This window comes from Callithrix jacchus, chromosome 20, assembly GCF_049354715.1.
Source record: "Callithrix jacchus isolate 240 chromosome 20, calJac240_pri, whole genome shotgun sequence".
Classification (NCBI taxonomy): Eukaryota; Metazoa; Chordata; class Mammalia; order Primates; family Cebidae; genus Callithrix; species Callithrix jacchus.
Genome location: NC_133521.1, coordinates 47,477,678 through 47,500,059, shown reverse-complemented (window position 1 = coordinate 47,500,059; position 22,382 = coordinate 47,477,678). Strand labels below are relative to the sequence as shown.

The 22,382-nt window shown below is 57.5% G+C and overlaps 1 protein-coding gene across 3 annotated transcripts in view; it reads right to left on the bottom strand.

Annotated features, from left to right (window-relative positions):
* The window catches only part of SPIRE2 (spire type actin nucleation factor 2), a 42,325-nt gene that overhangs the window by 6,012 nt on the left and 13,931 nt on the right, over positions 1 to 22,382 (bottom strand). For 2 of the 3 annotated variants that reach the window (XM_035281676.3, XM_035281677.3), the window contains exons 2-10: positions 18,138 to 18,181; positions 12,038 to 12,394; positions 8,571 to 8,651; positions 8,301 to 8,465; positions 6,127 to 6,213; positions 5,722 to 5,845; positions 4,861 to 5,030; positions 3,978 to 4,167; positions 2,156 to 2,268 (exon numbers count right to left, since the gene is read on the bottom strand). In XM_035281676.3, coding sequence (XP_035137567.1) covers positions 2,156 to 2,268; positions 3,978 to 4,167; positions 4,861 to 5,030; positions 5,722 to 5,845; positions 6,127 to 6,213; positions 8,301 to 8,465; positions 8,571 to 8,651; positions 12,038 to 12,394; positions 18,138 to 18,181 — 1,331 coding nt within the window. Of the gene's footprint in view, positions 1 to 2,155; positions 2,269 to 3,977; positions 4,168 to 4,860; positions 5,031 to 5,721; positions 5,846 to 6,126; positions 6,214 to 8,300; positions 8,466 to 8,570; positions 8,652 to 12,037; positions 12,395 to 18,137; positions 18,182 to 20,887; positions 21,001 to 22,382 lie in introns of those variants that run through there. The other variant, XM_078358051.1, reaches the window with a different exon arrangement.

The window sequence follows — 22,382 nt, the reverse complement described above, 5'->3', positions numbered from 1 at the left end:
TTCTGTGAGGACCCTCATGCCTTCCCGGACTCAGCCTAAACAAGCCGGACAACTTTCTAAAACACCTGTGCATCCGCCATCCAGTCCTGGGAGCCGTGTACCGTCCCCGTTTCTTTGACGAGGCCCTGCTGCTACAGGCCAGGCCTCCCAGAACCAGCGGGCCCTGCCAGCCAGCCCAGCCCTCACTGCCATGCTCCACACACTCCCCTCAGCCCATCTGTTCAAGGTACCGCCACCTGCAAACACACCACAGCTGACCCAAACCGATCAGAGTCCATCTCAAATCCTCCCTCCCCAAGCAGCTCGTCTCCTCTCTTCCAGGAGGCCCAGGACCCTCCAATAGGCACCTCTCTCCTGAGGCTCACCTCGCTCTGCCCGTCTGCACTTGGCACCCTCCCGTGTCCTGACCACTGATTCCTGGGGACACATTATGCCAAGTTTGCCTCCCAGTGCTTAGCATAGAACTTGGTACCTGATCTCCCTAAGCCTCCATTTTCTGTGAAATAGGGCTGTATTTCAGCTCCATTGAGATGATACACCGAAAGCCCTCGGCCATGATTGCCAAGGCAGGTGGGTACCACCTACGAAGATGCCACAGAGATGGAAATGGACCATGTTTCCTGTTTTGGATTTGCAGTGGGTTATCCTGTCTCAAGCTGTGAACGCATGCTGGGACCCTTGCTATCGTCCCCACTCTGACCTGAGGCACCCAGGGCTTTGGGCTTTGGCCTGATGGCGTTGTCCCTCTGAACAATTCCCTTCAAATGTCACAGATGCTACACTAACGACATCTGTGACCAGGAGACCTCATGTCGGGTGCAGAGAACAGCAGCCTCCTCCCCAGGTGAGGCTATTAGCCCAGCACAGATGGAAGGCCACAGGTTCTGTGATGCTTATACCCCCTTCAGAAAGCACTTCTGAGACCTCAGAGCTAAAGAGCCACTCATGTGACCTGCAGTCATCTTAACCGTGTCCTCTGGTTCCTTGAGAAAGAAGTGGGCATTAACTCCCTTCCTCCCCTTGAGAGAAGGAGGCTGGGCTCAGACTCACTCCTGATAAGCTGGGAAGATGGCACTTCTGGACTTGCTCACTAACACTCAGTGGCTTTCACTGTGCTCACTCTTGAACCGCTTGCTCTGGGGAACACCAGCCGCCATGCTGTGGGGTACCCAAGCACCCCGAGAGAGGCCTACACGGCAATGGGCTCAGGCTTCCTGCTCACAGTTGGGTGAAGACCACACTTCAGGCGGCTCCTCCAGCCCCATCTGCACTTTAGTTGAGACCGTAGGCCCCACCGCCATCCTCACTGCAGCCTCACAGAAGATCCTGAGCCACAGCCACACCGCTAAGACCTTCCCGGATTCCAGAGCCTCAGAAACTGTGCGAGATGATTCATGTTTGTTATTTTAAGATGCTGTACTGTGAGGTAACTTTTGATGCAGCAATATGTAACTAATCCCCAATGAGCATGCACTGCGTGTAGGTGGAGGGTAGTAACAGTGCCACGGCTTGTACTTTTGACATCTGTTCTCACCTGAGCCTCTTGATAAAACCTCAATGACAGCAACCACACCGTCCACATCCCTCCAACACCCGCACGCTGCCACCAAGGCCCACTGGCCACGCGGACCCGTTATCGCATTTGATTAAATCACACACCAGACTCAGGTCCGCGAGATATGAGACCGAGGGCAGAGGGGTTGAGCAGCACCGTGGCAGCCTCGGGCCACAGTCAAGGTCTCCACCCAGCGAACCCCCATCACACTGACCTCCGGGCACAGGGTGTGTGGGTTTGCCGTCCGCCCTAACCCCAACACTGAACCCTTCAATTAGACTTCCCTTGCAAGGTGGCTCCGGGTCTGCAGTGCAGTTCGGCTCCAGCAGGCGGCAGCAGAGACCACTGCTCCAGCAGCTCCACCTCTGGTGCCCCAGACGACGTTTAGGCCACGCCCTCTGACCACGCCCCCCAGACAGGTGCTCAGAACCCGCTTCCTAAACTGGCGTTCAGACCACGCCCCCCACAGACAGCGCTCAGACCACGCACAAGTGGGCCTCAGCGCTGAACACCTGGCTGGCGACCAGTTTCGCAGAGGGAAGGTGGGCCCAAAGACCCCCCCACCAGGCCGCCCTGAATAAGAGTCGCATCCTCACTCACCAGCCACAGGTGTTTGGCATCGGGTGTCATGGAGGCCTCGGGTCTGTTCCCCGTGGAGCCCTGGTTGCCGAGTAGGGGGTGGCTGGGGTCAGAGAGGTTGGTGGGATAGGTACCTGGGGGAGAGCAGAGGCCCCGTCAGAACCGCTTGGCAGGAGCTGGGGTACGGAGGGCTGCACCAAGGGGCTGATGGAGATGTTGGGGGCTCCCGGGTGAACCAAGCAAAAGGCCAAGCGGAGAAGTGGCTGCGCAATAGCCACGGGTTCCAGCACGTATGATGCCAAGGAGGGCAGATCGTTTGAGCCCACTCCTGGCAACGTAGGGAGACCCCCATCTCTACGGAAAAAATATAAAAGCCAGGCACCGTGGAGCACGCTGATCGTGCTAGCACTTGAGGCTGAGGCAGGAGGATCGCTTAAGCACAGGAGGTCAAGGCTGCAATGAGCAATAATGGTGCCTCTGCACCCTATCCTGGGAAGCGGAGCGAGACTCTGTCTCAAAAAGAGAAAAACACTGAGAAGTGTGGCTTCCACGTTGGGACCTTTGTTGGGGCCCATGTGGCACAGTGGACCCAGGAAGGGTCACTGTGTCTGAGCCCTACAACGAGCCGGCGTAGTGAGTCCCATGGCACCAGTGAGGCGGACCACAGATGCCGGAGCAGGACCCTCCTCCCACAGTCCACACCACACTGCAGCTGGGGGTTGGCCTCTCTCCCTGCCACCAGCCCCAAGAGGCGGAGATACAGCTCCAGGGTCAGGGGCCTGGGGCAAGTGTGAGGTTTGGAACTGACCTGGCCTGGACCTCTTAACACCGGGAAGGGAGCCATAACCGCCTAACGGGATTGTCCCAAGACTCTGGCCTCGCAGGCAGACCAGGAAGCCTGGCCGTGTCTGGTGGGATGTAGGGGGTGGGGGGACAAGAACCCTGAGTGGTGACGGCTCTCTGCAAGGTTCAGCTCTCATGATAGTAGGCCCAGCCCCAGCAGCATGGAAGCAGTTGAAGGAACCATGGCAGCATGGAGGCAGGGTCCAGGGCGTGTGCGGTGAGCCCACCCGGCTTCCTAGGGACGTGCCCCTCCCTTCTAGCGGCCGCAAGGATCTATCATCTGGTCAGCTATCTTCCTGTAGCCCGATATGTGAATAATAATTATGTCTAGGTAACAGAATCATGGGAATTCTTTTTAAATATTTAAAAAATATTTTTACGGCTGGGCACGGTGGCTTACGCTTGTAATCCCAGCACTTTGGGAGTCCAAGGCGGGCGGATCACAAGGTCAGGAATTTGAGACCAGTCTGGCCAATATGGTGAAACCCCGTCTCTACTAAAAATACAAAAAATTAGCCAGGCATGGTGACGCAGGCCTGTAATCCCAGCTACCTGGGAGGCTGAGGCAGAAGAATTGCTTGAATCTGGGAGGTGGAGGCTGCAGTGAGTTGAGATGGCACCAGTACACTCCAGCCTGGGCACCTGAGGTGGTGCCCTCTTGCAGGCATGAGCTCCCTGGGAGCTGCCTGCTCAGGGAGACGTGGGCTGAGGTGGAGGGATGGGTGCCTGCAGGATGGATCAGGGGTGGGGGCAAAGCGGGGTGCAGGAATGGGAGCAAAAGGGGGTGCAGGGGTGGGAGCAAAGGGGGATGCAGGGGTGGGGGCAAAGGGGGGGGCCAGGGGTGGGGGCAAAGGGGGTGCAGGGGTGGGGCAAAGGGGGTGCAGGGGTGGGAGCTAAGGGGGGTGCAGGGGTGGGGGCAAAGGGGGGTGCAAGGGTGGGAGCAAAGGGGGGTGCAGGGGTGGGGGCAAAGGGGGGTGCAGGGGTGGGAGGCAATACTTGCCCTGGTCTTGGGAACCAGGACTCAACGCATGTGCGCTGCCCGCTCGGGGCCGTGGGGGCTCCGTCCCTCCTTCAGGCTGTGTGGCCGGCTGCAGGCCAGAGGCCACCTCACTTCGGAGCTGGGCCAGGTCATGCTCTGAGAAGGAGCGGTCCCGCTTCAGTGTCACCTCCCCACAAGGAGACTCTTCTTCCTGTGGACACAACAGATGCAGCCCTGCCCTGACAACACCCGCCAGTGCCTTCTGCCCGTGCCTGGACTGAGGCAAAGGACCCACGGGTGCCGCTGGGTCTGCTGCGATGTGGGGCGGCCTCCACCTACTTCCCAGCCTGCCCTTCTCTGGACAGTTCATAGCAAGCACCTTAATAACCAAGCCCTTCCCAAGGCCTTCCAGAAAGTCCCAGAAAGGCACAGGTCTGGTGTCTAGTGTCAGATGGAGGCAGAGCTCTCTGGGATGGCCCTCCACACAGCCAGCACCAGGCCTTCCTGGGAAGAGAGGACCACCCCTTTCACAGGGCAGCCAGGGTGGGCAGGTAGCCTCCCTGGGACCAGCTTTTCACATCAGCTAGAGGGGCGCTCAGCTTCCTGGCCCTGAGACGACGAGGCACTTCCACTGCCAGCCCTCCATCACTGTGGGAGGAGGCAGCCCAGGGACTCTCCCAGTCATCCTTGTGAGCAGCCCAAATGGCAGGGTCCCCGAGTCCCACCTCCTCCTCCTGGGGCAGAAAGAGGCAGCAATGTCACAACAGGACATCAGTTTCAAAGGAGGGCCCTGGGCAGGGGACACCACACTGGCTGCTACCCCCACTTAGCTGAGCCCTTCTTGCTTCCTCAGCCCCCACCCGCCATTCCTGGTCTCCTATCAGGAACCTCCACGCTCTCTGACCTCAGACGTGTTCATCTCTTCCATCTCGGCCAAGGTGGGTGCCTTGAGCAGTACACGGGGCCTCAGGCGCTGGGCGCTACCCCCAGCATCTGTGACCGACAGGTTGATGCAGGAGGTGGACTTGGAGTCTCCAGAGCAGGCGTTGAGGATGCAGGGCAGAGAGCCAAACCCTGCGCAGAAAGACTCCATCTCAAACAAATATACGCATGTATATATTATTTTAATTTAATTTTTTTTCTTTTTCTTTTTTTTTATAAAGACGGGGTTTCACCATGTTGGTCAGGCTGGTCTTGAACTCCCGACCTCAGGTGATCTGCCCGCCTTGGCCTCCAAAGTGCTTGTATTACAGGCGTGAGCCACCACGTCCAGCCTAATTTTATTTTTTGAAATGGAGTCTCTCTCTCTCTGTTGCCCAGGCTGGAGTGCAGTGGCACGATCTTGGCTCACTGTAACTTCTGCCTCCCAGGTTCAAGCAATTCTGCCTCAACCTCCCAGGTGGCTGGGATCACAGGCATGCGCCACCACACCCAGCTAATTTTTTATATTTTTGGTAGAGACAGATTCACCATGTGGGCCAGGCTGGTCTCAAACTCCTGACCTCAAATGGTCCACCCACCTCAGCCTCCCAAGGCGCTGTGATTACAGGCATGAGCCACTTCGACCGGCCAATTTCATTTTTTATCCCCAAGTATTCTGAGTTTCAAAAGCTTGTGTGCCTCAAAAATTAAGATGTTCTGTGTCTTCCATGTGTTCAGAAGCTTTTAGGGACAATGCCACCTTCCAATTTGCAACCTGACCAGGGAATGAGGGGACCCCAGCCAGGGCACGGGGTCTCTCTTCTCCCGCTGTCCCCAGGCTCACCTCGGGTGGCCCAGCCCTCGCCCCGCACTGGGCGCAGCCTCCGCTCCTGCTTGATCTCCTCCAGGATCTTCTCGTGCAGGGACCTCTGCTTCTGCGGCAACGGGCGCAGCCGCCTCTCGGAGACCTGGGCGGGGAAGCGCACCATGACGCGGGCCCACTCTGGAGTCGGAAGAGCCGGCCAGGCCCACCTGGAGGGTGTGGGGCTCCCCTGGAGGGGATGGGTGCGGTTCACATGGCCCCTTCCCAGAAAGAAGGGTGAGCTAGCCCGCAGGCAAGAGGAAGCCAGCCCGGTGACACAGACGTGCTGGGACACCTCCCGGGTTGGCCACAGGACAGCGCCAGGTCCCAGGCTGCCCCTGAGGAGGAAGAGGCCAGAAGACCCCAGGGAGGAGGCACAGGGGGCACCTGCTTCAGTGGAGGCCTTGAGCGGATGAAGTCCAGGATGAGCTCGTGAGCGTCCTTCTTCACACGGGGTGGGATGTCCCCATCCACCTGCCAGGGAGGACGGCTGGCCTGAGACCCTGCAGCAGCCACTGCTAGTGCAGGGTGACAGGGAGGGGCTCGCTCAGCCCAAGAAGAGCCTGGTCCTCACACCCTCTGCTCCCGGGGACCCAGCCGCTTCTCCCGTAAGTGCATGGTGGACCCATGCTCTGAGCAGCCACAGCATCCAGGGTCTGAGGCCTCCCCACCCAGCTGCTCCAGCCTCCAGGACCTGGGCCTCATCTGGAGGTGGGGGTGGGGTGGCACAAACCTCACAGGGGCGACTTAGGAACCATGCCAGGTTGTCCTAAGGACTCCATGAGTTTTGTTAAGAAAAAATGTCCTACAGCCTTGGCTCTCACGGCCCCTCCTCCAGAGGTCATCCCTGGTACCCCATAACCTTCCACACTTCCTTTCCCTGCCTGGCCACTGTCCCTCATGTGATCTCCAGCTGTGTGAATTGGGACCACATCTCCCTAGTCCATATTCTGTGCCCCAGTACCCAGCACAGAGAGCAGGGACCCGGGGCCGCTCTCTAGGGTGGGCTGCCCAACAGCCAGGCTGCCCCTCTGCATCCAGCCCCAATTCACCATGACCCTACACACCAGGCCACCCCCCTATACCCAACCCACTCACCATGACCCTACACACCAGGCCACCCCTCTACACCTACCCCCAATTCACCATGACCCTACACACCAGGCCAACCCCTACACCCAGCCCTAATTCACCATGACCTTACACACCAGGCCACCCCCCACACCCAGCCCTAATTCACCATGACCCTACACACCAGGCCGCCCCCCACACCCAGCCCTAATTCACCATGACCTTACACACCAGGCCGCCCCCCACACCCAGCCCTAATCCACCGTGACCTTACACACCAGGCCACCCCTCTACACCTACCCCCAATTCACCATGACCCTACACACCAGGCCAACCCCTACACCCAGCCCTAATTCACCATGACCTTACACACCAGGCCACCCCCCACACCCAGCCCTAATTCACCATGACCCTACACACCAGGCCGCCCCCCACACCCAGCCCTAATTCACCATGACCTTACACACCAGGCCACCCCCCACACCCAGCCCTAATTCACCATGACCCTACACACCAGGCCACCCCCCACACCCAGCCCTAATTCACCATGACCCTACACACCAGGCCGCCCCCCACACCCAGCCCGCTCACCATGACCCTACACACCAGGCCGCCCCCCACACCCAGCCCGCTCACCATGACCCTACACACCAGGCCACCCCCACACCCAGCCCGCTCACCATGACCTTACACACCAGGCCGCCCCCCACACCCAGCCCGCTCACCATGACCTTACACACCAGGCCGCCCCCCACACCCAGCCCGCTCACCATGACCTTACACATCAGGCCACCCCCACACCCAGCCCGCTCACCATGACCTTACACATCAGGCCACCCCCCACACCCAGCCCTAATTCACCATGACCCTACACACCAGGCCACCCCCCACACCCAGCCCGCTCACCATGACCTTACACACCAGGCCGCCCCCCACACCCAGCCCGCTCACCATGACCCTACACACCAGGCCGCCCCCCACACCCAGCCCGCTCACCATGACCCTACACACCAGGCCACCCCCACACCCAGCCCTAATTCACCATGACCCTACACACCAGGCCACCCCCACACCCAGCCCGCTCACCATGACCCTACACACCAGGCCACCCCCACACCCAGCCCTAATTCACCATGACCCTACACACCAGGCCACCCCCACACCCAGCCCGCTCACCATGACCCTACACACCAGGCCACCCCCCACACCCAGCCCGCTCACCATGACCCTACACACCAGGCCGCCCCCCACACCCAGCCCGCTCACCATGACCCTACACACCAGGCCGCCCCCCACACCCAGCCTGCTCACCATGACCCTACACACCAGGCCGCCCCCCACACCCAGCCCGCTCACCATGACCCTACACACCAGGCCGCCCCCCACACCCAGCCCGCTCACCATGACCCTACACACCAGGCCGCCCCCCACACCCAGCCCGCTCACCATGACCCTACACACCAGGCCACCCCCACACCCAGCCCGCTCACCATGACCTTGCGCAGTTTGTAATTCCGGGCCCGGATGTCCTGCATCAGCATCTCGAAAGGCGTGAGCTGGAACTCGGTGGGGAGGGGGTTGAACTCCTGCTCCTGCACCTTCTTCAGCTTCACTCCGTGGCGGAGCTCCCGCATGAGCTGGACCCACAGTCGGGCCTGGGACCCGGGATAGGAGAACACTCTCAGCCCAGGCCCGCTAGGCAGAGACCCTCGGTGGGCTGGGCTGCGTCGGTTGCCCCGTCAGCTGGGAGCGAGTCTTACCCAGTCTGTGTGGCCCAAGCTGTCAAGCTCAGCCTGTGGCGTCTCCACCTGCGGCTCGTCCTCCCGGAGCTTCTGCAGCATCTGTGACCAGACACGCTCGTTAGTCCAGGGCAGGTGCCAGAATGGTGGACACCGGACGTGCCCTGTCTGTCTGGGACACGGCCACACAACGGGGGCTCCGACTCAACCAGCCGGAGAAGAGAAGAGTGGGCATTTGGTCCAGGCCTCAGGACTCCCAAAGATATCTGGGGAAACTGAGTCATCAGCCTGGGAACCACATAGGGCACCTGATGTCCCGTCAGGCTTCCCTGATGGCTTCTCCCGAGCAGTGACAGGCTAGAGCCCAACACCGTGTGGCACCATGTGGCACCGTGGCCACGTGGCTGTGTGGTGGGTGACGAGCTGTTGCCCAGGGAGTCCAGGGAAGCAGCCATGGTGTGCACTTTGTGAGCTGGGCAAGGTGCCAGCACTGCAGTGAGGGCCTGTCTGGGAATTGCTCTATGCTGAGAACTTGAGGAGAAGGTCCCACACCTGCTGCCTTGGTTGCACGTGATCTCGTAGCACAGAGCCCCTTCTCTCACCAAGTTCCAACTCTAGAGAAGCACCTGCCCTTCAACACAGCCCCCACAACCAAGACAGAACTGGTCATCCTGGTTTCTGCCCCAGGTACCTGCCACATGGCTTTGGGACACTTCCTGAGATGCTCCAGGTGCGAGTCTACCCACAGGCCTCGTGTGTGCCAGCCCCAGGCAAAGGGCACGGAGGGGACACTGCTGTCCTTCCCAGAACACCTGTCCCTATTCCTGAACAGGCTGCTCCTGGCTGCTGCTCCAGCAGACACACCCATACTCCATGGAGACACCCTTCTCTCACCTGGTCCCACGACCAATTAAACTGCCCTGGTCAGCTCCCTGCATATAGAGCGGTATTCTCCTAAAGAGCTTCTATAACCCCAGGACTCTGGGAGGCCGAGGTAAGAGGATCACCTGAGCCCAAGAGTTTGAGACCAGCCTGAGCAACACAGTGAGACCCTGTCTCTAAGAAAAGAAGAAAAAAAGAGCTTCCATTGTCTGGGTAAGAAACTGATGTGAGCAGCAGACTGAGATCAGAGACAGAGACACAACAGCATGAGGACCATCTGGTAATTGTGGGGAAGAATGTCCAGGAGGGCCAGGAGGAGCGGAGAGGGAGAGGAGGAGGGAGAGGGAGAGGAGGAGGGAGAGGGAGAGGAGGAGGGAGAGGGAGAGGAGGAGGGAGAGGAGGAGGGAGAGGGAGAGGAGGAGGGAGAGGGAGAGGGAGAGGAGGAGGGAGAGGAGGAGGGAGAGGGAGAGGAGGAGGGAGAGAGAGAACGGGGTGGGGGAGGGAAGATGGGCTGTGGGACTGGGTAGTGGGAGGAGAGCTGTCTGTCCAACCTTGGCACAGGCTTGGGCTGCAGATGGGGCCAAGCAGCTTGGGCTGCCACCCGGCATCCAGCACTGTGGTGAGGGCCTGTCTGGTAATTGCTCTATGCTGAGAACTTGGGACGAAGGCCCACACCTGCTGCCTCTGCTCTAAGTCCCAACCTCTGAGAGGCCAAAGTGGGAGGGTCACTCGAACCCAAGAGTTTGAGACCAGCCTAAGCAACATAGTGCTGAGAAAAGAAGAAAAAAAGAGCTGAGGGAGCCGAGGAGTGGGATGACCACCTGCTGAGGCTCAGAGGGTCAGGGAAGCCGGCCAGGAACCCTTCTTGGTTGGAGAGACACAGCCCCTTAAAGGGTCAGGGAGAAATGGGGGACAAGCAGCAGTTAACGTCAAAAACACCTTCCGCCTCTAAGGCAAGAGAGAATCCCGCCTCTCCAAGGCCTGGCCTTCTCTGTGAGATGCTGACAGGAGACAAGGCAGAGCCCAGGTGTGCAGAGACCCCAGGACACAGAAACACACTGGCTCCCTCGGGGCAGCAACCGCTCCCGGGGAGAGGCTGAGAGAGTCAGGGAGGGATGGCTGTTCCTAACTCTGGGTTCACGGAGAGGCAGGAGGCCCCGAGGACAGCTCCAGCTTGGGAGCCACGTGGAGCCGAGCACAGCCCGACTCTTGCTCTGTGACTCCGGGAAGGTTCCCAGCCTCGGAGCTGGCACATGCTCATCTGTCAAATGGCTCCTCTGCCTGGAAGAGGCAGGAGGACAAGGCAGGGTTGTCACAGGTCCAGCAAGTAGGTTTCGTCCCTGAACAGCCCATCCCCACATCCCCACCTAAAGCTCTAAGCGGGCTGCTGAGGCTCTCTGTGGTTCCAGAGCATAGAGGGCCACCTTTGGCATCTTATTTCAGAAGGAACGCGGCCCCGGAGAGGCTGGAGGGGAGGCAGGAGGAAGGGCGCCTTCCTGCAGATGTAAAAGTCGGGGGAGGGGACGAGTGTGGGAAGAGGTAACAACTTAGAGGAACAGGAGAGAGCAGTTGGGAAGGGGCTGGGTCCACCACTTAACTTCTCTGATAAGAAGCAAGTGTGAGGCTGGCCTCCCAGCATTTTGGGAGGCCAAGGCCAAGGCAGACAGATCGCCTAAGGTCAGGAGTTTGCGACCAGCTTGGCTAATATGGTGAAATATTACCAGATGTGGTGGTGTGTGCGTGTAATCCCAGCTACTTGGGAGGCTGAGCTGGGAGAATTGCTTGAACCTGGGAGGTGGAGGTTGCAGTGAAACGAGATTGAGCTACTGCCCTCCAGCCCGGGCAATAGAGTGAGACCTTGTCTCAAAAAAAAAAAAGGGAGGGGCTCATGCCTATAATCCCAGCACTTTGGGAGGCCGAGGCAGGCAGATCATGAGGTCAAGAAATCCAGACCAGGCCTGGCAGAGTGGCTCACGCCTGTAATCCAAGCACTTTGGAGGCCAAGGCGGGCAGATCACCTGACGTAGGGAGTTCAAGACCAGCCTGACCAACATGATGAAACCCCGTCTTTATTAAAAAAAAAAAAAAATTGATTAATTTAAAAAAAAAAGAAATCCAGGCCGGGCGCGGTGGCTCACGCCTATAATCCCAGCACTTTGGGAGGCCGAGGCGGGTGGATCACGAGGTCAAGAGATCGAGACCATCCTGGTCAACATGGTGAAACCCCGTCTCTACTAAAAATACAAAAAAATTAGCTGGGCATGGTGGTGCACGCCTGCAATCCCAGCTACTCGGGAGGCTGAGGCAGGAGAATTGCTTGAACCCAGGAGAGAGGTTGCAGTGAGCTGAGATCGCGCCATTGCACTCCAGCCTGGAGCCTGGAGACAGAGCAAGACTCTGTCCCAAAAAAAAAAAAAAAAAAAAAAAGAAAGAAAAGAAAAAGAAAGAAAGCGTGAGGGTTGTGGGAATACAGAACGCAAGCAGCCGCCACCCTGCGGACCAGACTCTGTCCACGAAGAGCCGGCCCCGCCGAGCCCTTCCCGGCCCCTCCAGCACGCGTCCCCGCTGGGCCTCCGGGCTCCTCCTCCGCCTCCCGCGCCGCTCACCTCCTTGGCCTCGCGGACCCGGGCCAGGAAGGCCCGCAGCTCCAGCGTCTCCACGAAGAGCGCGCGGCACACGGCCTGGTAATGTGCCTGCGCGCCCCGGGGGTCGGTCAGCCGCGCCGCGCACAGCCGCATGGCCTGGGCGAAGGTGCGCACGCTGCGGGGGGCGCCCTCGGCCTCCTCCTCCTCCTCGGGGCCCCCGTAGCCCTCGTCGGCAGCGCCGCAGCCACCGTCGTCGCTGTCGTTGTTGGCCATGAGGTCGATGAGCCGCTCCAGCTGCGGGCTGAGTTCGCGCTCCTCGCTCTCGTCCAGCCCCCAGTCCAGCGCGCGGTAGATGGCGAAGCCCAGGGACTGCACGGTCTGCGGGACAGGGGCGCGGTCACCGGGCGGCACTGGGTGGGGGGAGCCAGGCTGGGGAGTTGGGCGGGGAGGGGAGAAGGCGGCCGGCAGGTGCAGAGAGCCCCGCACCCGGCCAGGGAGGCAGCAGCCCCCATGCAGAGGAGGCCGAGGCACAAGCAAGGCACAGACCCGTTGAAAAGGCTGTTCGCAGAGGGCACTGCCCCTGTGGAAAACAGGCCCATCTGCCGGGCGCGTGCTCACGCCTGTCTTCCCAGCGCTTCGGGAGGCCGAGGCGTGCAGATCACCTGAGGACGGCAGATCGAGACCGGCCTGACCAACACAGTGAAACCCCGTACCTACTAAAAATACAAAATTATCCAGGCGTGGTGGCCGGTGCCTGTAATTCCAGCTACTCAAGTGGCTAAGGCAGGAGAATCGCTTGAACCCAGGTGGAGCAGGTTGCAATGAGCTGAGATCGCACCACTGGACTCCAGCCTGGGCAACACAGCAAGACTCCTTCTCAAAATATAAGTCTTTTTAAAAGCACATTAAAAATCAGTGCAGCCTCACAGTAGAGATCTCTTAACTCAGCATTTCTCGATTTTACTTTGCAGGGACCCCTAAGTTGACCACAAGGGGCACCAGTAGTCTGTGGAGTAACCTGAGAGGTGCTGACACGCCACCCTGGTCACCAACATCTGCGCGGACTTCAGGGCCCATAGGCCCAGGTGGCCCCCAGGTGGTCCGGTCTTCTGGGGCGGGGAGGCAGGGGTGGCACTGCCAGACACAGGAGGTCGGTGATAATCACAAGGACACTTATACGCTGCACAGCACTCTGTTCCATGTCTTAAAGGGTTCTCATAATTTAAGACAAGGAAAGAAAGATCCACACACACAAATATACCCCCAACACTCCTTACGACAGACACTGTGCTGGGCCCTGCCCACCACGTACCCTCCTCACCTCGAGCCACACTGATGTAGGTACAGGGACAGAGGCATAGAGAGGTCGGGCCCCTTGACCACAGTCTCAACTGGCCAAAATGGACCAGGGCGGGGGGCTGCTGATGACCCCTCTGTAAGCTCAGTGCCACGCTTCCAGGGTGGGAGGCCACAGCCTGGCAGATGGAGCCACGCCTTCTCCAGGCACTGTCCACTTCCTCAGACCACTTGCCTCGCCGGACCACCTTGCCTCCCGCCCTGCAGGGGGGCCTTTTGGCCTCTAATTTCCTGTGTAGTCTCCACCCCCACTTCCCGCTGAAAACCCGGGTAACCTGAGCCTGAGCCGGGCAGAAGAACAGGTGAAAGTCAGGCTGGGGACAAGACCTGAGAACACAGCCTCCTGTGTCCTGTAGAAACCCCACAGAAGGTTCCAGAACCTGCCTCCTGTGTCCTGTAGAAACCCCACAGAAGGTTCCAGAACCTGCCTCCTCCATCCTGCATCCTGCATAAACCCCAAAGAAGACTCCAGAACCTGCCTCCTGTGTCCTGTAGAAACCCCACAGAAGGTTCCAGAACCTGCCTCCTGTGTCCTGTAGAAACCCCACAGAAGGTTCCAGAACCTGCCTCCTGTGTCCTGTAGAAACCCCACAGAAGGTTCCAGAACCTGCCTCCTGTGTCCTGTAGAAACCCCACAGAAGGTTCCAGAACCTGCCTCCTGTGTCCTGTAGAAACCCCACAGAAGGTTCCAGAACCTGCCTCCTGTGTCCTGTAGAAACTCCACAGAAGACTCCAGAACCTGCCTCCTGTGTCCTGTAGAAACCCCACAGAAGGTTCCAGAACCTGCCTCCTGTGTCCTGTAGAAACCCCATAGAAGGTTCCAGAACCTGCCTCCTGTGTCCTGTAGAAACTCCACAGAAGACTCCAGAACCTGCCTCCTGTGTCCTGTAGAAACCCCACAGAAGGTTCCAGAACCTGCCTCCTGTGTCCTGTAGAAACTCCACAGAAGGTTCCAGAACCTGCCTCCTGTGTCCTGTAGAAACTCCACAGAAGACTCCAGAACCTGCCTCCTGTGTCCTGTAGAAACCCCACAGAAGGTTCCAGAACCTGCCTCCTGTGTCCTGTAGAAACCCCATAGAAGGTTCCAGAACCTGCCTCCTGTGTCCTGTACAAACCCCACAGAAGGTTCCAGAACCTGCCTCCTCCCTCCTGCAGAAACCCCACAGAAGGCTCCGGAACCTGCCTCCTCCCTCCTGCATAAACTCCACAGAAGGCTCCGGAACCTGCCTCCTCCATCCTGCAGAAACCCCACAGAAGGCTCCGGTACCTGCCTCCTCCCTCCTGCAGAAACTCCACAGAAGGCTCCGGAACCTGCCTCCTCCCTCCTGCAGAAACCCCACAGAAGGCTCCGGAACCTGCCTCCTCCCTCCTGCAGAAACCCCACAGAAGGCTCCGGAACCTGCCTCCTCCCTCCTGCAGAAACCCCACAGAAGGCTCCGGAACCTGCCTCCTCCCTCCTGCAGAAACCCCACAGAAGGCTCCGGAACCTGCCTCCTCCCTCCTGCAGAAACCCCACAGAAGGCTCCGGAACCTGCCTCCTCCCTCCTGCAGAAACCCCACAGAAGGCTCCGGAACCTGCCTCCTCCCTCCTGCAGAAACCCCACAGAAGGCTCCGGAACCTGCCTCCTCTCTCCTACAGAAACCCCACAGAAGGCTCCGGAACCTGCCTCCTCCATCTTGCAGAAACCCCACAGAAGGCTCCGGAACCTCCCTCTCCCTCCTGCAGAAACCCCACAGAAGGCTCCGGAACCTGCCTCCTCTCTCCTACAGAAACCCCACATAAGGCTCTGGAACCTGCAGGGGCACTGTTGGCTAGTGTAAGGGTTCAGGGGCAGTGCAGCCCCAGCCCACCCTGTGACTCACTGTTATCTCATATCTGCTGTAGACGGGCAAGACGTGCCATGCAATCAAGGTCAGAGGGTGCCAGGGCAGCTATAGCCTAATGGTCACACCCAACCAGTGACAGCAGGGTCCCCTGGGGTCAGGGACCTGAGAGAGGAATCTTAGGGCCCCTCCTGGGCACAGTGACGAACAGACGGCAGGGTTTCGGGAAGCCGACCGGCCAGAGCCACTGTTAATGCAATTTCCGAGCAGTCCTTTCTGGACCCCAGAGGGCAATGCCAGGAAGGGGGGCGTAGCAGAAGTGCGTTTCTGCTATGGATCAGAAAATGGTGGGGCTGGCCTCAGCTCCTGGGGTCCCTGGTCGTGTGGCTCCGATTCTAACCTGTGACACAGGAGAGCAGGCAGCAAAGCCCCCAACCCCCATGCTGCACACGGCAGCACCCAACCCCTCTGGCCACTCCATCCTTTACCTGGCCAGAGCCGAAAGGGTTAACTCCAACCCGTGCCTCTTATCTGATGGCTGCCTCCATAAAAGCTCTTTTGTGCCCAGGTCACTGGAAACTTTCTCTGAACAGCAAAAACTCGCTTTCCCATAAGGAAAATTCTGGGCGGGGAGCCAGTGTCAGGGCCTCCCAGCTCCACCTGCCCATAGCAGGTGCAGGCCTGGGGCAGCTGGTGGGCAGTAATGCCAGTCCGGGGCACCTGCCCAGTAAGCAAGGGGAATCCGGGAGCGAGAACTGAGATGAGCTCGTTAAGAAGTTCCCCGCCCTCTTTCCTGGGGACAGGGTGATAAGGATAATGTGAGGACAAGGTCAGCCTCTCAGACAAATGGTCCAGGCTGCACCCCGCATACACAGCTGTCTGTAAAACGTTTCACAGGTGCCACAGCAGACCTGCTTTGGAAAGTTCCGGGCAGGAGGCGGCAGCTGCACCTCTCTTTGGAGACGGGACAGCGAGGCCAGCCGGCCCCCCGGCCCTGGAGTCCTGTACTTCAGAAACGTAAACTATCCGGCAAATTACGCAACAGCAAGACAGAATCACGAACAAGCCGACACAGCCACACAGACCGGCCCCACGCATGTCCCAGGAAACTACGGACACCACAGTGGCATCTCCACGGGGCTACCAGGCAACCTGAGCGGCATGCTGTGGAAGGTCCGAGCGCCCCAGGGTTCTCCGAGGTGGGAGGGCATCTCACCACTGAATTGTCGAGCATTACATGTGGTGACATAGACTCCGGTTCTATGATTGCTTTTAAAGTGTCAGCAGCAGACCACATATCCTCTTTTGGTCTCTCACACCCACCCTGGGTATACCACTATCTCTAATAATATATAAACAGGTATTCCGATAAAACTATGCTTTTGTTTTCTTCTTAAAAAAAAAAAACAATCAATCTCACTTGGGCCTGAAAAACTGTTTTAAAAAAGACAGAAGATACTTGGGAGGCTGAGGCAGGAGAATTCCTTGAACCCGGGAGGCACAGGCTGCAGTGAGCCGAGATAACGCCACTGCACTCCCGCCTGGGCAACAAGAGTGAAACTCCATCTAAAAAAAAAAAAACAAACTTGACATTCAATTTTGGGAGAGGCCGGGCATGGTGGCTCACACCTGTAACACTAGCATTTTGGGAGGCCGAGGTGGGTAGATCTCCTGAGGTCAGGAGTTCAAGACCAGCCTGGCCATCATGGTGAAAACCCATCTTTATAAAATAAAATAAATTTTTTGGGAGAGGTGCTAAAAAACCCAAAAAAATAAAAATAAATAAATAAAATAAAAATAAAAATAAGAAAAAAAAAGGCCAGGTGCAGTGGCTCAACGCCTGTAATCCCAGCACTCTGGGAGGCTGAAGAGGGCAGATCACGAGGTCAGGAGATCAAGACCATCCTGGCCAACATGGCAAACCCGGTCTCTACTAAAAATACGAAAATTAACTGTGTGTGGTGGGGCATGCATATAGTCCCAGCTACTCAGGAGGCTGAGGCTGGAGAATCACCTGAACCCGAGTGGCAGGGGTTGCAGTGAGCCGAGATCGTGCCACTGCACTCCAGCCTGGTGAAAAAGCCCGGCGTGGTGGTGGCTCACGCCTGTAATCCCTGCACTTTGGGAGGCTGCAGCGGGCAGATCACAAGGTCAGGAGTTCGAGACCAGTCTGGACAACATGGTGAAACCCTGTCTTTACTAAAAATAGAAAAAATTAGCCAGCGTGGTGGCACGTGCCGGTAGTTGCAGCTGCTCGGGAGGCTGAGGCAGGAAGATTGCTTCAACCTAGCAGGTGGAGGCTGCAGTGAGCCGAGATCACGCCACTGCACTCCAGCCTGGATTAACAGAGTGCGACTCTGTCTCAAAAAGCAAACAAACAGGCCAGGCGCGGTGGCTCACACCTGTAATCCCGGCACGTCGGGAGGGTGGCTTGAGCCCAGCCTGGGCAACACAGTGAGCCCTTGTCTCAATCAAAAAATAAAATAAAATGAACACAGGCAAAAAAAAACAAATGAAGAAAACCAAAGAGACGAGACATGAAGTTGAGAACATTACTTCCGGCAGGCTGGGAGGAGGAAGGCGAGGTTCCAGTTGTGGGTGGGGTGGGGTTTCTGGGCACTGGTCATCAGGCTGATTTTCCTGTTTGCACCTGAAGTCCTCTCTCCCTGACCCAGGATCTGTGTCTGGGGGGCTGGGATGGCACCCACGGGAGCTCACGGGGGCCCTCCCCACCCTGGTGGTCTCCTCCCTGTCTGCTCTCGGTGAACAGTGTTGAACAGTGTCTTCACCGAGTCCCAGCAATTAAGCCTGTTGGATATTTTATCTGTGCCCCGCCTCCCTGAAGCAACTGTGTAACTATACATGCTTTATTATTTACATTTTAAGATGGAAGTACGTTTTAATACATACCGAGTAATATTTGGAATTTTTTAAAAAGTACCTGGGCTTCCGAACTGGCTAGTGGCACCACCATGGTTGCAGGTTCTGTAAGAGAAGAGGGAGTTAGGGAATTTGTCAGCATCCCTGGGACCCTAACAAACACAGCTGTCACCCCACCTACCCTCAAGGACACACACCACATCCCCAGTCTCCGTGGGAACACCAGAAAGCTCACAGCAGGCCCAGCCGCTCAGTCATGTGGATGCCCACCTATGAGGCCCAGCTCGAGCTGGCTCTACGCAGGACACCCAGGTCTAGGTGCCGGAAGAGCAGCGTAGCCCCTGCTCGCAGAAGGATGATGGTCAGCGGTCGGACAGACCCCCAATGCCTCATTCAGCAGTCACACTCTGTCATGACCGCTGGAGAGCAGCCAGCGGGTCCCACAGAGTCCATCCCGGTCACTACAGGAGGCTGCCCCAGGGAAACTCAGCTTCGAGTGAGAGCGAAGAAAGATGAGGAGGAGGCCAAATGTGGTGTTCACACCTATAATCCCGGCACTTTGAGAGGCTGAGGTGGGAGAACTGCCAGGGGCCAGGAGTTCAAGACCAGCCCGGACAACATAGTAAGACCCTGTGGCTACAAAAAATTTAAAAACTACTTTGGGAGGCCGAGGTGGGTGGATCACTTGAGACCAGGAGTTCAAGACCAGCCTGACGAACATGATGAAACCCCATCTCTACTAAAAATACCAAACACAAAAATGAGCCAGGCATGGTGGCAAGCACCCGTAGTCCCAGCAGCAGAATCGCCTGAACCCAGGTAGTGGAGGCTGCAGTGACCCAAGATGATTCCACTACATTCCCACTTGGGCAACAGAGCGTGACTCTGTCTCAAAAAATACATAAAAATAAAAAGATTATCCTGGCATGGTGGCATGCGCCTGTCGTTCGCTACTTGGGCGGACCACTGGAGCCCAGGAGGTTGAGGCCGGAGTGAGGTATGACAGCATCACTGCACTCCGGCTTGAGTGACAGAGTGACACCGTCACACACACACAAAAAAGGCGGGGCACAGTGGCTCATGCCTGTAATCTCAGCACTTCGGGAGGCCAACGTAGGTGGATTGCTTGAGATTAGAGTTCGAGACCAGCCTGGGTAACATAGCAAAACCTCATCTCCTCAAAATGTGCAAAAGATTAGCTGGGCATGGTAGCGTGTGCCTGTAGCCCCAGCTACTTGGGAGACTGAGGTGGGAGGATTACTTGACCCTGTGAGGTGGAGGTTGCAGTGAACTGAGATCGCGCCACTGCACTCCAGCCTGGGCGACAGAACCAGACCGGTCTCAAAAAAAAAAAAAAAAAAAAAAGCAGCAGCTCCACTGAGGCACAGCTTCAGGGAAGATTCCGTGGTCTGAAATGAGACACACCACCTGCCTGAGATTGAGGTTGTGCACCCCCAAATCACAACACAGTCAGATGAGAAACCCAAGCTCAGGGGGAGTGACAGACTTCAGCCGCTGAGTGGGTAAGTCAGCATCTGACAGAGGCCCCAATCTGGGGCTGTCCCCCGGGACGGCTCATGCCTGTGTCGGAGAGCTGAGTCCGAGTGGAACTTCAGGTGGAATCTCACGCATTTCCCTTGTGAAACACGGCCTCGGGGATGCCAGGCAGCAGGTGTGCCGTGTGCAATGCTCCCGTACAACCCTGGAGGCTGCTCCAGTTCCCATGTCACAGATGAGGAAACCGAGACCCAGAGGGTGAATCTGTTTGCTCCAAGCTGTCGAGGTCGGTAGGGGCTGGACGCAGGGCCAGGCCGTGGGACCCCAGGGTCTGTGCTGCTGACCGCTCCCCACCCTCCTCCCCCGGCCTTCCCAAGATACTGCACTGGGTGAGGTGCAAAAAATCCACCCACTTCTACAGCCTTCCTCGAACTGGGCATGCAGGGGGAACAGTGCTAGAATATGAGTTCCAGCTGCCTTAAATTCTTTCTGGAATGAGGTAAGATACATACATGCATATAGAGATAAGCCATGAAATTGTCTGCTAAGTGGACCTGCTAACTCCGCAAATATTTTCAAAATGCCCTCGGGAACCAGGAAGATTGCCAAAGATAAAGGGAGTCGGAGGCATTAAAATAATGGAAAGCAATCCACTCCCAGCACCAGGCAGGTAATAAGAAACAGGGAGCCCACCATGGTGGGTGCGGGGAGGGTATCCCCAGGCCCTGGGCGGCCCTGGCTGGGCATTTGGCAAGTTTGCAGCAGTGACTGGGTGAGGCAATGGGAAGGTGGAAGACATCAGACCCAGACAAAACTGCTCCCTGGAGACACCAGGGCCCTGGGCGACTCGTGTGGGAAGGGCTGACTGGGGACTGGCCCTGCAGTGCCCTTCACACTCAGCCACGGTCAGGCGAGGAACCTCAGTCCACTGGAAGCTTCCGGTTGGAATAATTATAATGTTTGTGTCCCTGGCTCAAATACAACACATGTTAACAAAAAAGCTGTGCCAAAATTAAATGTTCATGGCCAGGCGTCGTGGCTCATGCCTGTAATCCCAGCATTTTGGGAGGCCAAGGTGGGCAGATCACCTGAAGTCAGGAGTTCGAGACCAGCCTGGCCAACATGGTGAAAACCCATTTCTACTAAAAATACAAAATTAAGCCGGGCACAGTGGCTCACACCTGGAATCCCAGGACTTTGGGAGGCAGAGGCAGGAGGATGAAAAGGTCAAGAGTTTGAGACCAGCCTGACCAACATGGTGAAACCACATCCCTACTAAAAACACAAAAGTTAGCTGGGTGTGGTGGTGGGCACCTGTAATCCCAGCTACTCGGGAGGCTGAGGCAGGAGAATCACTTGAACCGGGGAGGCGGAGCTTGGAGTGAGCTGAGATCGAGCCACTGCTCTCCAGCCCAGGTGACAAAGCAAGGTTCTGTCTCAAAAGAAAAAAAAAAAAGTAAGTGTTCCTGAATCTAACTGAATTTAAGCTGCATGGATCTGCGTTGTCTCTGGGTTCTGAGAGGAGAGATTATCTGGGGGAGGCCTGCGGGCTGACAGAGGCCTTGCAGCCAGAGCCTGAGCCCTGGACTCTGCTCAGATATTATAAAACTAGACGCTGAAAAATGATTTACTGTGGCCTCAATCTGCACAGCCATCCCACAGACATTGGTGCCATGATTCCCTTGTGACAGATGAGGAAATCAAGGTTCAGGCAGCTTAAGAAACAGACCCAAGGCAGGCACGGTGGCTCACGCCTGTAATCCCAGCACTTTGGGAGGCCGAGGCGGGTGGATCACGAGGTCAAGAGAAGGAGACCATCCTGGTCAACATGGTGAAACCCCGTCTCTACTAAAAATACAAAAAATTAGCTGGGCATGGTGGCGCATGCCTGTAATCCCAGCTACTCAAGAGGCTGAGGCAGGAGAATTGCCTGAACCCAGGAGGCGGAGGTTGCAGTGAGCTGAGATCGCGCCATTGCACTCCAGCCTGGGTAACAAGAGTGAAACTCTGTCTCAAAAAAGAAAAAAAAAGAAACTGACCCAAGACCATACCCCTAATAAAGGGAGAAGCTGGGCCACCAAGCACAGCCAGACCACAGCAAGCAACCCACCCAAACACCCAGGTATACACGCACAGAGCTACCACAGACAGGACCCACCCACACACCCAGGTGTACACGCACAGAGATACCACAGACAGACCCGCCCACACACCCAGGTATACATACACAGAGATACCACAGACAGACCCGCCCACACACCCAGGTATACACGCACAGAGACACCACAGACAGACCCACCCACACACCCAGGTGTACACGCACAGAGCTGCCACAGACAGACCCACCCACACACCCAGGTATACACGCACAGAGACACCACAGACAGACCCACCCACACACCCAGGTATACACGCACAGAGACACCACAGACAGACCCGCCCACACACCCAGGTATACACACACAGAGATACCACAGACAGACCCGCCCACACACCCAGGTATACACACACAGAGATACCACAGACAGACCCGCCCACACACCCAGGTGTACACACACAGAGACACCACAGACAGACCCACCCACACACCCAGGTATACACACACAGAGACACCACAGACAGACCCGCCCACACACCCAGGTATACACGCACAGAGACACCACAGACAGACCCGCCCACACACCCAGGTATACACACACAGAGATACCACAGACAGACCCGCCCACACACCCAGGTGTACACACACAGAGACACCACATACAGACCCACCCACACACCCAGTTATACACACACAGAGACACCACAGACA